The sequence below is a fragment of the Lagopus muta genome, chromosome 15 (genome assembly GCF_023343835.1).
Source record: "Lagopus muta isolate bLagMut1 chromosome 15, bLagMut1 primary, whole genome shotgun sequence".
NCBI classification, from domain to species: domain Eukaryota; kingdom Metazoa; phylum Chordata; class Aves; order Galliformes; family Phasianidae; genus Lagopus; species Lagopus muta.
In genome coordinates this window covers 3,197,049-3,210,653 of record NC_064447.1, presented here as the reverse complement: position 1 = coordinate 3,210,653, position 13,605 = coordinate 3,197,049, and the positions used below count along the sequence as shown (strand labels likewise).

The 13,605-nt window shown below is 56.1% G+C and overlaps 1 protein-coding gene across 1 annotated transcript; it reads left to right on the top strand.

Annotated features, from left to right (window-relative positions):
* The first annotated feature begins 61 nt into the window (after nt 1-61).
* Nucleotides 62-3,225, top strand: MRPL28 (mitochondrial ribosomal protein L28). The gene is made up of 5 exons (XM_048961865.1): nt 62-392; nt 473-625; nt 836-970; nt 1,630-1,716; nt 2,817-3,225. Exons 1-5 carry the CDS (start codon nt 105-107, stop codon nt 2,907-2,909), a joined length of 756 nt encoding a protein of 251 aa, XP_048817822.1. The 5' UTR covers nt 62-104; the 3' UTR covers nt 2,910-3,225.
* Nucleotides 3,226-13,605: the final 10,380 nt, after the last annotated feature.

Genomic DNA, 13,605 nt, shown 5'->3' with positions numbered 1-13,605 from the left:
CAGCCCGTCCCTCTCAGCGCCGTCCCGCCAGCCAATGGAAAGCCGCCTCACCATCCACTTCCGATCGCGAGTGCCGCTGGGACCGGAAGCGGAAGGTAGCGGCGATGCCGCTGCACAAGGTCCCGCCGCGGCTGTGGCCGAAGCTGCGGCTGCAGGAAGGGATCTGCGCGCGGCTGCCCGCGCACTACCTGGCGCAGCTGAACGACGACACGCAGCCCACGCCCGTGCACTGGCGGCCGCTGGGCGTGCGGTACCGGAGGAACCCGCGCACCGGCGAGCGGGAGCGCGTGCAGGACGTGCCGGTGCCCGTGTTCCTGCCGCGCGCCGCTGACGAGGGGCTGTGGGGCGGCGAGGGCTGGATCCGCGGCTTCCGCTACGCGAACAATGATAAGGTGAGGACGCCCTTCCTCCCCGCCCTCGGGCTGCCCGCTGGGCTCGGCTCGGCTCTGACCACTTGCCCGCCTGTCCGCAGCTCTCCGCGCGGGTGCCGAAGATCTGGAAGCCGCAGCTGTTCGAGCGGCAGTTTTACAGCGAGATCCTGGACGCCAAGCTCACCATCACCGTCACCATGCGCACGCTGGATCTCATTGACCAGGCCTACGGCTTCGACTTCTACATCCTGAAGGCAAGGCCCCGTGTCGGCCCTGACTGCCCTCTGTGCCCCTGGACCGAGAGCTGCACCTGCTGGGCTCTGGGGGTGGCTGAGGGACTCCTCTCCCGTGTGTCTGTGCCGGGGACCTGCAGGCACACAGCCGGCGCTGCCCGCTCGGACACGCTTGTGTGTTCTGTAGCTCCTGTGCTGTGCCTGTCAGTGTAATTTATTTTCTCTCCCCAGACCCCAAAAGCAGATATGTGCTCGAAGTTGGGGATGGATTTGAAGCGAACGATGCTGCTGCGACTGGCACGGAGAGATCCCAAGCTGCATCCTGATGACCCGGCCAAGAGGGAGGCGATTTATGACAAGTACCGGGTGTGTATTGGGCCTGTGGTCCTGGCTCTGCTGCTTGCAGTCCCTGTTCTGGTGCTGCAGCGATGTCTCCTGCTTATCCCCACTGGTGCTGTGCTGTTCACTGTGTTGCAGTGCAAACGAGCTCATTCTTCTCTGTTCAGGGTGATAAGCATGGCTGCAGAAGATCTAAACATCTTTGCCAGCTGTTTCTTATCTCGCTGTGGGTTGTTGTAGTTTTCTTACTGACCAGTTAGCAAGACAAACATCTCTTTTTGGTGTGAACCAGCACTAAGCGCTGGTAGGAGCACACACTGCCTACAGCAGGCAGGAATTTGGCAGGGATCCCTGTCTGCCTGGGTGCCGTTGTTTCACTTTGTATGATGATGGGCACTGGCATAGAAACAGCACTGGTTTCCACAGTCTGTAGGATTGTGCTGAGAAGCAGTTACAGAACTGTTCAGAAGAGAGGCAGAGCAGTTTACATGATGATGTATTTGCAAAGGGAAAAGAAGAAAAGGGAAGAGGGCTTTGGCTGCAGGAAGTGGAATGAGCAGGGGAAGGAACAGTGTTTCAGGCTTATCTGTGGTAACGTTCCTACTGGGTCATTTGTGTGAGTGGGCCTGGAGGGGATTTGCATGTTACTCACCTGGAAGACACTCTATCATCTGTTTTTATTGCAGGAATTTGTGATTCCAGAAGAGGAAGCTGAATGGGTTGGCTTGAGTTTAGAAGAAGCAATAGAAAAGCAGAGGCTGCTAGAAAAAAAGGTGAGTTTCTGAGGCAGTGCTGTCCTGCAAGCACAGAGGTATCTTAGCTGCATTGGGCTGCACATGCAGTTGATCTGAGCATCCTGAGAGCTTCTTGTCAAAGGAAGTAGCACTCCAAAATTCCTGAGCAGCTGTTTGAGCCCAGTTAAATCTGGGAGCTCAAAAGATGGTGTTCAAATCCTTTGCAAGATCTTATCCTCCAGTCAGGGGATGGATGTGTAGTGGGGATGATTCTCTTCCTGTCAACGCAAACATTTTTGCCTTTGGCTCTGCTCTGTAATACAACTTGGATGCACGTTCAGGGCTGACTCGGTTTTGTGACCTGTGGTGACAGCAGCTCTGTTAGAAGCAGCATGTCAAGGAGAGCACACCAGATTGCTGCTGAGGCTGTGGGCCTCCCTGGGCTGGGGTCTCTTGGTGACATTTCCCCAAGACCTGTTTGCTCCTGCTGAGGGTGCTGGGCCCTGCACTGTGTAGGGCTCCAGCTTCTTCAAAGAGCGTGTTCTTTTGACATGCTTCAGAGCAGCCCTGATCTGGGGTAACAGAAGGGAGGCAGGTGGTTTTGAGAAGGAAAGGGGCCCCTGGGAGCTGCTGCTGATTCGCATGGATGGGCAAAACTAGAAAAGCTGAGGAATGTCCCACACAGGTGCCTGTGATCTTTGAGGCCACTTTACAGAGCTGAACAGCTGTTGTAGGTAGAGGAGTAGCATAGCAAGTTGCTTTGTTCATGTACTGAACAAACCCAGCCCATCTTGCACTGGTTGTAACCATCAGCACTCCCACAGCACTGGCTCTCTGGACCCAACTGCATGCAGGGAAAAAGGCCTTGTCTTGAATGAGGCATTCATGAATCTCACCAACATCAGAGATTGCAGATGAAGTACTGCGGGTGTTCTTTCTTCCTGCTCCTATAACTGGTACTTCCCAGGCTGCTTTCTGTTGCCCTTGTCAGGCTGCAGACTGGATAAGGGATGCACAGTTTGATAGCACATGTGTGAAAGTAGGGTTGGTGCAGTTGGGCACCTTCCTGGCATTCATCTTAGACCAGCTGCTGCTCAGGTTCAGGCTTTCAAAGTAGCTTAATCTCCTCTTTGTTGCAGGACCCCGTCCCACTCTTCAAGGTATATGCTGAGGAGCTCGTCAACCAACTGAAAGAACAGGCACTTGAGAAGGAGAAGGAAAGAAATGCATAGAGCAGAACTCCCTGCTACAGATGAAGCTGCAGGGTTCTGAGAGCCTTCTGTGTGAGCCACACGTGTGGAAGAGGCAATGCGATGAGCGTGCCAGGGAGCATGTTGCAGTTATCAACATCAGCCTGAATTCCACTGAGGAGTTGTCCTTGTTGGCTGAGGAAAGGTTTTCTGTCCTCTGGTCTCTAAAAGCATTTTTGTAAGACTGACTTGATGTGGTGGTTCTGCCTGTGCAAGTAGTTGATTGCTGTTTAGTTTGATCCTGGTATAAAATGAAATATTATGCGTCTTGAGAATATCAGTAAACTTTTCTCTGATATTCACTGGTCATTAGTGTGTGGCAGGGACTGCAGGATGTAGCTGTGGTGCATCTTAGATCGGTCCCCAGTTCTGTTCTGCAGAGGAGAGAAGATTGTGCCCTGAAAGGACGACCTGGAATTGAGATGGATCCATCTCAGCCTGTATCCGAACCAACAGATGAGTGTGGCATGGCTATGCAGGCCCTGGCTGCACTGCGTTTGAGCAGGAGGCTCAGCACTGCAGGGGACAGCTTGGGTGGCAGAAGCTGGGGTGTTTCCAGCCTGCTTGCACGTCCCAGCTCCGGCAAGTCCAGGTTCCCAAGAACAAACTTGCACAGAAGGTCACATTTGCCTAATTAATGATTTCTTAGCTAGGCCAACACAATGACATTTGCTTAACTTCTCCCTCTCCTGCAACTGAGCCGAGCGGGAAGCTGCTGCCCAGCTCCTCCAGGGACCCTGACACTCTGCCCTCATTAGAGATAATTAGCTGGGACAAGTTCTTCGTTGACAGCTCTGCTCATCATTAGGGCTGCACAGCTCATGCATTTTAATGCAGCTCTGAGCAAAGCTGCTGCCAGTGGCTCTGTCCCTGGAACATGCTGGTTCTGTGGCCATGTGGTTGGCTCTGCTGCATCCTGGCGTCTCAGCCCTGCTCTGTGTTGGTGGGGGGGTGTTTGGGATGGCTGGTGGGGCAGATATCAGCTCTTTCTTACCTGAGCCTGGGTTTTAGGTACAAAAAGTGATCTTGCAGTCCTGTGGTGCCCGTATTCCTCAAAGGAGAGCTTTGGCTGCGTGGTGTCCCCAGCTGCAGTGCTGCCAGCACTGTCCTTGGAGGTGACTGTTCCTCAGCACTTCTCATAGGCATGCATGTTCTGCAGGATTTGCCATCTTAGGAAGGAGGAAGGAAGGAGGTGTAATGGGAGCTTTCAGCCAGATGTAGGAGAGAGCTCCTGTCCCACTGGGGCAGGACTAACGCCAGCTCTGCACAAGTGCATTAGGAGCTGTTCTGTGGGTGAGAGATTGGAGGCATGCATCATCCTGCCTCAGTTGTGATGGCTGAATGGATTCTGCGTTCTTCAGCTAGCAAGGAGCCCAGGCTTTGCACTTTTGCCTTCCCAAGCAAGGGCTGGTGCTTTGAAACCACGTTTGAATTTTTGTCTGTCTCACTTGTGGTTCCTAGCAAATCATAGCTACTGATCTGAGAACTTGCTTGAGGTTAAGGCTGCATTCCTCCACCAGCTGAGCCATTTAAATTAATGAATTAATGAGTATTTTACTTGTAAATTCTCAACAGACCCATCTGTGCTCAAATGGTAAGTAATGCTTTGGGAGCTCTAACAAAAGCAGCAGTTTTGTGTTGGTGGGACAGAGATGGAGAGACAGCAGCATCTCCGAGTCTGAGATGTTCAGAACAGCGCCAGGCCCTGAGAAACCTGTTCTAGTGCTGCAGCCAGCTCTGCTTGGAGCAGGAGGATGGGCTGGAGACCTCCAGAGGTCCCTCCAGCCTCATTTTTTCTGTGATTCCACTCCTAGGAGTTAATCCACCTTGTGAAGCTCCCTGTAAAGCAGCCACGAGCTTGAGGAGGAGTCAGAAATGAAGCACAAAGGCCAGCTGCTGTGCTGGATGGAGGAGGAAAGCCCACTTAGGGCAGGGGGAGAAGGAGTCTGATAGCTCTGCTCCTCTGGGGCATGGAAAGCCACCACCCTGCTCAAAGCTCCTTCTGTGCTCCCTCTTCCTCCCATATATACACAGCAGTGGCTCAACATGCAAAACCGCCTCGCAGGGATCAGCTGCAGGTTGGCACAATGGAACTGCCAACCGTGTTTTAGGTCACCAGGGGCAGTGGTGACAGCTGGGCCAGTGTGAGCAGAGCTCCAGTGCTGCAGCTGCAGGCTGTGGGGCCAGGCTGTGCCCAGTACTGGATGCTGCAGCTCTCCATCACAGAGCAGCTTCCTGCTGGCTCCTGGCTGCCCCGGCCCAGGACTCGAGGTGAGGGATGGCTGCCTCCACTTGTGGCTGCTGTGTGGAGGGCATGAGGTGGGACAGGAGGGCTGTGGGGCAGCCCTGGGACCTGGCCATGAGTCCTTTCACTTCAGCGTGCTCTGCCATTCTATGTGCACCTCCATCACATGTCTTCTCCAGGCAGCCATTGCCATGGCAACACTTAAGGTGGTGCTGTTTCAGTCCAGTTAAAGCACAGAAGATGGCTTTAGGGAGCTCATGCTTGGCCTGCAGGGTGCCTTGAGGTGTCCCCTCACTGTGGGCCCTGTGGGACCCATTGCCCTGGGGCTGGTGGTCCCAGGCAAAGGCAGCAGAGGGATGGAAAGCACTGGGAAGATGCAGCTCCTGCACCCTGGGCTCTTTCCACAGTGCTGCTGACATGGCCGGGGCTGGCAGAGCCCAGTGTGTCAGTGAGAGGCCTGTGGTCAGTGTGAGGGGCTGGCAGCCATTTTGTGACAGCGCATCCTCACCCCATAGTAGAGCTGGTGCTGCTCTGCTATGTGGCTATGGCTGTGCTGGGCTGCAAAGCAGCGCTCTGTCCCTCCTGAGAGCAGCTCTGCTGTGTGGATTTTTCCTCATATGCATTACTCTGCTTTGATGAACTCCTGCATATCCTGACGGCTCCTGTGGCAGCTCCTCCTCACCAGCGCTCTCTTCCTTGCCCTGCACTGTTCATCAGCGCAAGCTTCAGCTCTTGAAAGACAGCAGTACCTCCATTGCTCTCCTGGCTCTGTTTGCTGGAGCTTCTGAACCCCAACCTGAGCTGTTGGATACAACCCCTGAGAGCATACAAATGCACAGACAGGCAGGTAGAGCATCTGCCTCCTGTCTTTAATGTATCACATTTTGAGGCATAAGCCATTTTCCAAAGGCTGCCTAATGTTCAGAGCAGCAGAGGAAAGCATCCAGCGCAGCAGCGTGCACCAGGCACTGGGGCTGAGCACTCCTGGCCCTGCCCTCGTTACCTCCAGCTCGTGCCGGGCTGCTTCTGTGCTTTGTTTCCTGAAGCAGCTCTACGTGATGAGGAGAAGCGATGGGTCCTCATAGGGATGTCCAGGGGGCTGGGAGGTGCCTCCCATGGCAGCAGTGCTAGCAGCTGGGGATGGGGGGAGAGGGGGGGCAGAGTGTGGTAAGACCCTGCTGGGGAGCACAGCAGCATGAGGAGGCGCAGCGGGGCTGGTGGTGGCTGCGTGCAGGCAGAGCTCTGGCGGCTCTGAGCCAGGAGTTACCATGGGAACCGACAGAGGATGCTCATCGTGTGCAGAGCAGAGGTGCATGGTATTGGTACCTGCGGCCATGCATGGCATCAAGCCTTCAGCTGTGCCCACGCTTTGCTCTAAGCCACCTGTGGCCATGCAGCGAGCAGGCACTGAGCTGGGGCTGCAGCAGTGGGATCTGCGTGCTGCTCGTTGCTCTGATCGGCTCCCCTTGGCCCTGCTGGAGCTGAGCTGCACGCTGAACTGGAGCCAGCAGCATCCTGCATGCAGCTGGCCGGCGTGTTTGTGTAAGCAGAGCCTGCCCGGCTGTACCAACAGCCGCCTGTTTGTCCGCGTGTGGGTGGTGAGAGCCCTGACGTCAATGCCTGCCTTTCATCTCCCCCGCACGGCTGGGCTCCCCACGAGCAGCAGGACGGTGTGCCCGACTCACCGGCACCAGCTGAGCTGTGCAGCAGTGCCTGCTCCACGCTGCAGCTGCAGACGGGGCCAGAAGTAGTGGTGGCATGGGTGCTCTCCTTGCCGGTCTGTGGCCAGCGCTGCAGGGCTGCTTGGCTGCTGGTCTTCCCTTTAGGGTTCTTCTCCAGGGATCTGTTCTCGGTGAGGCTGCCCACGGCTTGGGGGCAGTTTAGAAATAGACCGTATTGGTCATCAGTGTTGTTCATCCTTGGGGTTGTGCTCCCCGAAAGCACCTCTTGCTCACTCCGTGTGCTTGTAGCAGATCTGGGACGGCTCCCGGTTGGGCTGGGGGGAGGCACGGAGAGCCCATCTCCAGGTCGGTGCTGCTGCTCAGTCCCACATCTCTGAGGGCTCTGTGCCCTTCTGCCAAGCACCCTGTAATGCCCAGGCACCAGAGTGGTGTGCGCTCTGCTGGTGTCATCCTGAGCCCATGCAGCAATGCTGTGAGGTGTGATATGGCACAGGGACAGATCTGGAACCTGGGGGGTCCCCCTGGCACCATGTGGCAGCCACAGCCTCTGCCTGAGCCCTGGTGGTACTCAGAACAGCTGGAGACGAGGGCACAGCAGTGTCTGCCTTGAGTCTGCTGATGAGCCTGTGCATTCATGTTCCAAAAATGAGCCCACAGTCTCCTGATTCTTCAGGATGGTCCTATGAAGTGTCCTGTGTGCTCCCTGTGTGCTCCCTGTGTGCTGCCTCCAGCCACACAGCGGTACAACCAAAACCCCATTCCATGCCCCTCAAAGCTCTTGGTGACAACGCTGTCTCCAGCCAGCACAGCTGTACCTCATGCACCACGCTTTCCTCCCTCGCTGCTGACACCTTCCAGGCTGGCTGCTCCAGGAGGCAGACTTCCCTTTACACATCATCTGGCCTTCCCCACGAGGATAATGCTTTGATAATATTTACACAGGTGTCCACAGATTCTGTTCCCAGTAGCATTTCTTCTCACCTGCAGGGACAGGTGTCTGACACAGTGCCCTGCTCTTTCCGAGATCTCCCTGCAGGAGATAAAAGGGAAAAGGGATGCTGTGTCCACCAGGAGGTTCTGGGCAGCGGGTGCACAGGGCTGGGGAGCTTTGAGCTCTCACTCTTTGCCCCACGTCCTTTCACCCTCGTTTGTCGCTGTGTGTCAATGTCACACTCTGTGTCCTTGCAGCAGCACAGAGTTGGGAAGGGAGCGGGGCCGCACCATGGGGCAGCTCAGGGCCACCTGCCTGACCCTGCAGTGGGGCTGAGCAGGACGAGGGGGATGACCCACCGCTACAAACACGCTCCCCCTCTGACCATGTAGCTTTCCTTTTTGATTCTCAGTGAGCCGATTCTCTCTTCTTCCCTGCATCCCATATGCAGGCATCATCCCACGTGCCTACAAGGCCTGGAGGACACATGGAAGAGGAAGGGAGCGGTGTTTTGTACAGTTCTGCAGTGCCAGACCATCCCTGCAGATCGGCATGGCCCCACAGCTGCAATCCCACTGCACTGCTGCTCTCCACAGAGGGTGCCATGAGGTGTGGTTTCTCTCCCTGCAGCTCCCTTTGTTCCTGCAGTCCACCCAGCTGTCACATTCTCCCTACACCCCTTTTTCTTCTGTTTTCATGGAGCTCTGTGCAGCTGCCAGCACTGAGCACTGCAGGCAGGATGACACTGTGAGGTCTGTGCGGGCATCCTGGTGCTATGCCAGGTGCTGGCTTGCTGTCCTTTGGCTGAAGCACGTATCCCTGGGTGGCAGGGACAGGCCTGTGGCTGTGTTCCAGTTCCTGGGAGCAGGATTGGTGCTGGTGGCTCATTGGACGCTGCCTGCAGGACCCAACAGCCACGAGCACCAATCCTGCTCCCATGGGCCTGGTCGGCCACATGCGTGGGGCTGGCAGCAAGGCACCTCTGCAGCTGATTGCATTGTGTATTGCTCTGCCTATCACCATCAAACACCCTCCAGGAGCAAAAGGGGTATCTGTGCTAGAAACAGTGCAGCCAGCAGGACAGCAAGGTGATGGTCCCTGTGTACTTGGTGCTGGTGAGGCCACACCTCAAGTGTCGAGTGTGGTTCAGGGCCCCTCGCTGCAAGAAAGACTCTGAGTGTGTGTCCAGAGAGGGGCAGTGGAGCTGTGAGGGGTCTGAAACACAAGTCTAATGGGGAGCAGATGGGTGAGCTGGGGCTCTTCAGTCTGGAGAAGAGGAGGCTCAGGGGAGACCTCATTGCCCTCCACACCTGAAAAGAGGCTGTGGCGAGGTGAGAGTCAGCTTCTGCTTCTGGGTAACAGTGATAGGACGAGAGGTGTTGGCTTCAAGCTGTGCCTGGGCAGTTCAGGTTGGGTGTTAGGAAATGTTCCTGCTCAGAAAGAGTGGTGCTGCAGTGGCACTGCTGCACAGGAGTGATGGGGTCACCGTCCATGGAGGCGTTCCTGAACTGTGGGGATGTGGCACGGAAAGATGAGGGCAGCGGGCATGGGGGGGTGGGTTGGGGTTGGATTTGGTGACCTTAGTGGTCTTTTCCAACCTGAATGATTCCATACTTGGCCTCAGCGCCTGGCACTGATAGCACGGCCGGGCCAAGGGCAGAACTTCAAGCAGCCCAGCACAAGGTTGGCAGCACTTCAGCTCAGTGCAGCGCTGTTCCCAGCCACATCCCCATTCCCAGCGCTCCCCATTGCTTCCCCACCTGGACAGAGCCGTCTGAAGCTTGGCTGTGCCTGGGAGAACCCAGCACTGAGGAGGACAACGATGATGATGATGATGAGGGCTGCAGCGTGGTGCCGGGCGGCCCCGCATGGAGTCATTGTGCAGCTGGTGGGGAGCGGCTGGCCCGGGGGAGGCAGCGCTGTCTGCAACAGCGTTCAAAGAGTTTTGCTTAAGTGTTGCTGCTCTTCAGGGCTTCCTCCAGAAAAAAAGGAAAAAAAAAAAAAAGAAAAAGGAAAAAAAAAGAGGGGAGAGAGAAAGAAGATAAATCTTTCCATGCAGGATGAAAGCGGCCTGTCTTGACTATTTACCCAGCAATTATAAGTAAATCGGTGGTGCCTAAAGGGGCTGGTTGCCATAGTTACAATAGGATTGGAAGGACCATCATTTGGTCCTGGCCGCAGCCAATCAGGCTGAGAAGCCAAAGCTGCAATATAAAGTAAAGATTCCCATCTTCCAGCCACACAGTTGCCAAGAAAGGGAAATAGGTTCAAGAGTGTTGGAAAGTGCTCCGGACAGCAAGCAGGGCGGCTGCTCCTGTCATGGCGGACTGCGAAAACCCAGGCGGCGCGCGACGCAGCGGGGCAGGCAGGTGAGAAATCCCAACGCTCCCCATCTCCCCGCTCATTGTTCTCCTTCGCCACGGCCCCCGCCGCCCCACCCCACCCGCGGCCACCACCGACCCCCCTCGCCCCAGCCCCAAAACCCACAATGAAACCCCCTTCGGGCGAGAGACAAAGAGATCCGTGCGGAAAAACGCTCCACCATTCTCCCCAAATTGTGATCGTAGGCCTTTCAAATCAAATTTCGCAAAGCAGCTTCATCAAAGGCCCCCAGCTGGGAGACGCAAGCCCCATATTCCTGCCTCCCACACGGCCCCCCCAGGTCTTGGATGGTGCGACAATCGCACACAAAGTCAGCGCGGCTCGAGAAGAGTGTTTGCAAGAAAAGGGGGGAAAAAAAGAGAAAAAGCGAGAGCGAGAAAGAGCGGTGCCTAAATTGATCATAGTCTCCAAATCTCATTACTCGAGACTTCTGAGGACGGATATTTCCAAAGGCTGCTATTAAAGACTTGTAAATGGAGCCCCTTTATGAGATCAAAGCCCAAGGGCCGGGCGCAGGGCATGCGGTGGCTGTTGTGGCGGTGGCGGAGGGGCGAGCGGAGCTGCAGGATGCTGGGGGAGCCTTCCTCCCCTGCTGCTGCTGCCCTCCATGTTTCCAGTGTCGCTGCTGCCGCTGCGTGACCCATCTTGCAATGGATACTGCAAGCGTGATGTCGGGCAGAGCCGAACGCCGCCCCGGCTCCCAGCGACTGGAATGGAGATGGGCGAACTCCACCACCCGCAGCACCGGGGATGGAGAGAGAGTCCCCAAACTCAAGCAGCCCCCTTCCAAAATTTCGTAGTAATAAATGAGCTTATTCCAGTCGGGACCTCTCGGGACACCTCGAATTGCAGATCAGCTCGCGGCTCAGGGCGCTGGCTCCGTGGGGCCGTCCTGGCCTCGGGTCTTCTCCGTTGGGTCTCTTTTTCTCCCAAAGTTGCGGCATCTCGCTGCCTTGTTGGCCGTGGGCAGAAGGGCCGAGGACAAAGGGAGGTGGACAGAAGTTGCACGACTTTCTCTTCCCGCTGCCTCCCCTCAGATAAGGGCTGATTTCTGTTGTCGGTGACACATTCAGCTCCGGGCAGCATTCCCAGCACCAGCACCACCAGCAGGCAGGCGCCCCATCATATTCATGGAAAGCAAACTCACAGATGGTAAAATAACAGAGTCGTGTATGTTTCAAAGAGACCTTCTATGTCAATTGTTATATTATTAGGTAAACTCTAAGAAGAAAATCTTTTAATCCACTGTGGCTAATCCAGTCCACTTTTGTTGGCTAGGACATATTCAGCATCAACAAAAGGCTCTGGCCGACGAACACCGGCATACATAATGTATTTATAACTCCGGGAGCTGGCTGGGCAGCTCCCAGAAAGAGACACTCCTCGGGCCCACAGCAGGGGCCGGAGCAGAGGATTTGCCCGACTTTTATCAGTTTTATTTTCATTTCAAAGAACCCGACCGATATTTTCACTGCATTGCTTACCAGGAGAGGCACAAAGAGGGCAGGGACATTCCTGGCTCCAGGCAGCCCCACAGCCCGGACCTGCTGGGATCCGCACCCTTCATCTCCCTCTGTGTCCTGGGCAGCACAGGGGCACGGAATGGCCAGGCCTGAGGAAATGCATCCAGGCACCAGGCAGGGAGCATGGGACCCTGAGGTGCCCGGAGTGCCGGGATGGAGGCGGATGGGACGGGGAGCACCGTGCCTTCTGGGAGGATGCAGGACTTCAGTGACGCAGGCAGGTCTGTATATCCCATATATCCCACCCAGCCCCTCTGCCACGTGCTGGGGACAGAGAGAGCTGGAGCAGTGCCCCAGGACAGACTGTGGAGTGCTGTCCCCATGGGGACAGGCTGTGGGAGCAGAGGAGCCATCAGGAGGTGTTGGCTGGGCACTGCCAACTGTCCCCAGAACAGCAATCCTGGTCCCCTGGGATCTATGTGGGCTTTGCTTGGAAGGTGTCATCACTTTGGGAGCGGAGAGCTCACCTTCCTGCAGGACTGGGGATATCAGTAATACCATAGCACTGCTGATGGCAAGCACTGAGCACGGGAAGGCTGGAAGGTGTGCAGGGCTGCCAGGAAGGGATGTGGAGTGAAGCACAGAGACAGACTATGTCCTCACACACTGGGGAAGCTGCTGCCACATGAAGATGCATAGCCCAAGGTCTGCAAAGTTTGGTGTTGTGTACCCACCACCACGTTTCATCATGCTTCAGCCAATTGTAACTGTAAGAGTCAGGATGAAACATAATCTGAGGCCTGATTCACTCACGTTTGCCTGCCCTGGGCTCTCCTGTCTCCTGCAGTGTGTGAAGCTGTCTCCACGCCTGACAATGCTTGTCTCCATTGCAGGACCCGTGGCAGAGGAGATATATTGGTAAGAGCAGCCCCAGGACAGCCAGAGCAGGGAACGTGTCCTCTGCCAGAAGATGGGGAGTGCACCTCACAAAGGCTGTGGGCCATCAGGCTGCTGCCTGCTCCCACCATAGCAGAAGGGCTGTGTGAGGTCAAGGACGTGGTTGGCACGAGCACAGATGGTGTGAGATGGCTGCAGAGGGGCAGAACCTGGAAGGTGGCTCCAGCCCTGCAGAGCAGGAGGGACAGCAGCTTCCGCAGTGTCCCGATGGGGACAGGAGCCCCAGGGCTGGGAGGCAGCACCACGTCATGAGGTCAGCCTGAGTCCCAGTGCTGCAGAAAGGTCACTGACAGCCATGGGGCACTTGCCCTGATGCTTCCATCTGTGCACAGCAGGGGACAGAGCAGGCTGCAGTGTGTTCACAGCCGCTGCTGCACAGCGCTCCCTGCCCCCAGCTGCCTTGGGCTCAGGCTCTGCTTCCTCCATTGCTCCCAGCCCTTGATTGCTCTGCTCTGGTCCTCCTTTGTCATGGGGTGGGCACGGTTTGTGGGGTGGCAGAGGCATCACAAACCTGTTTCCAGCAGCAGTCAGACAGTTCACCTGCCTGCTGAGGCTTGGGGAGGGAACTGTAGCAATAAAACAGGATGGGGTTTTGCACAGGATAGAAGATACTGGATACCTCTGATTGACACAGAAATGCTGACAGAAGGGACCTGGGCAGCCCATACCAACATCCAGTGCTGGAGCAGCTCAGCTTAGGCCTCAGAGCAGATCCTGAACTCCTCCAGAGACAGAAACCCCCCACCACTCTGTGTTTCCTTTCCCAGTGAACTACTTTCTGAGCATTTTTTCCACCTCTGTATCACGACGACTCCGAGACATTCCACATCTGTTCACTCAGAGACACCTGGACACACACTGCACCTCGACCTGCTGCATGGAATCCCATCCATGAGGAGTGGCCTCAGCTGGTGCCCGCCAGCACAAAGCCTCTCCTGGTGCCAGTCTTGGGGACCTCCCAGCAGCATGAGGACGGTGGCATTCAGAACTGTCCCAGCTCAGTGCTGGGGTCCCTGGG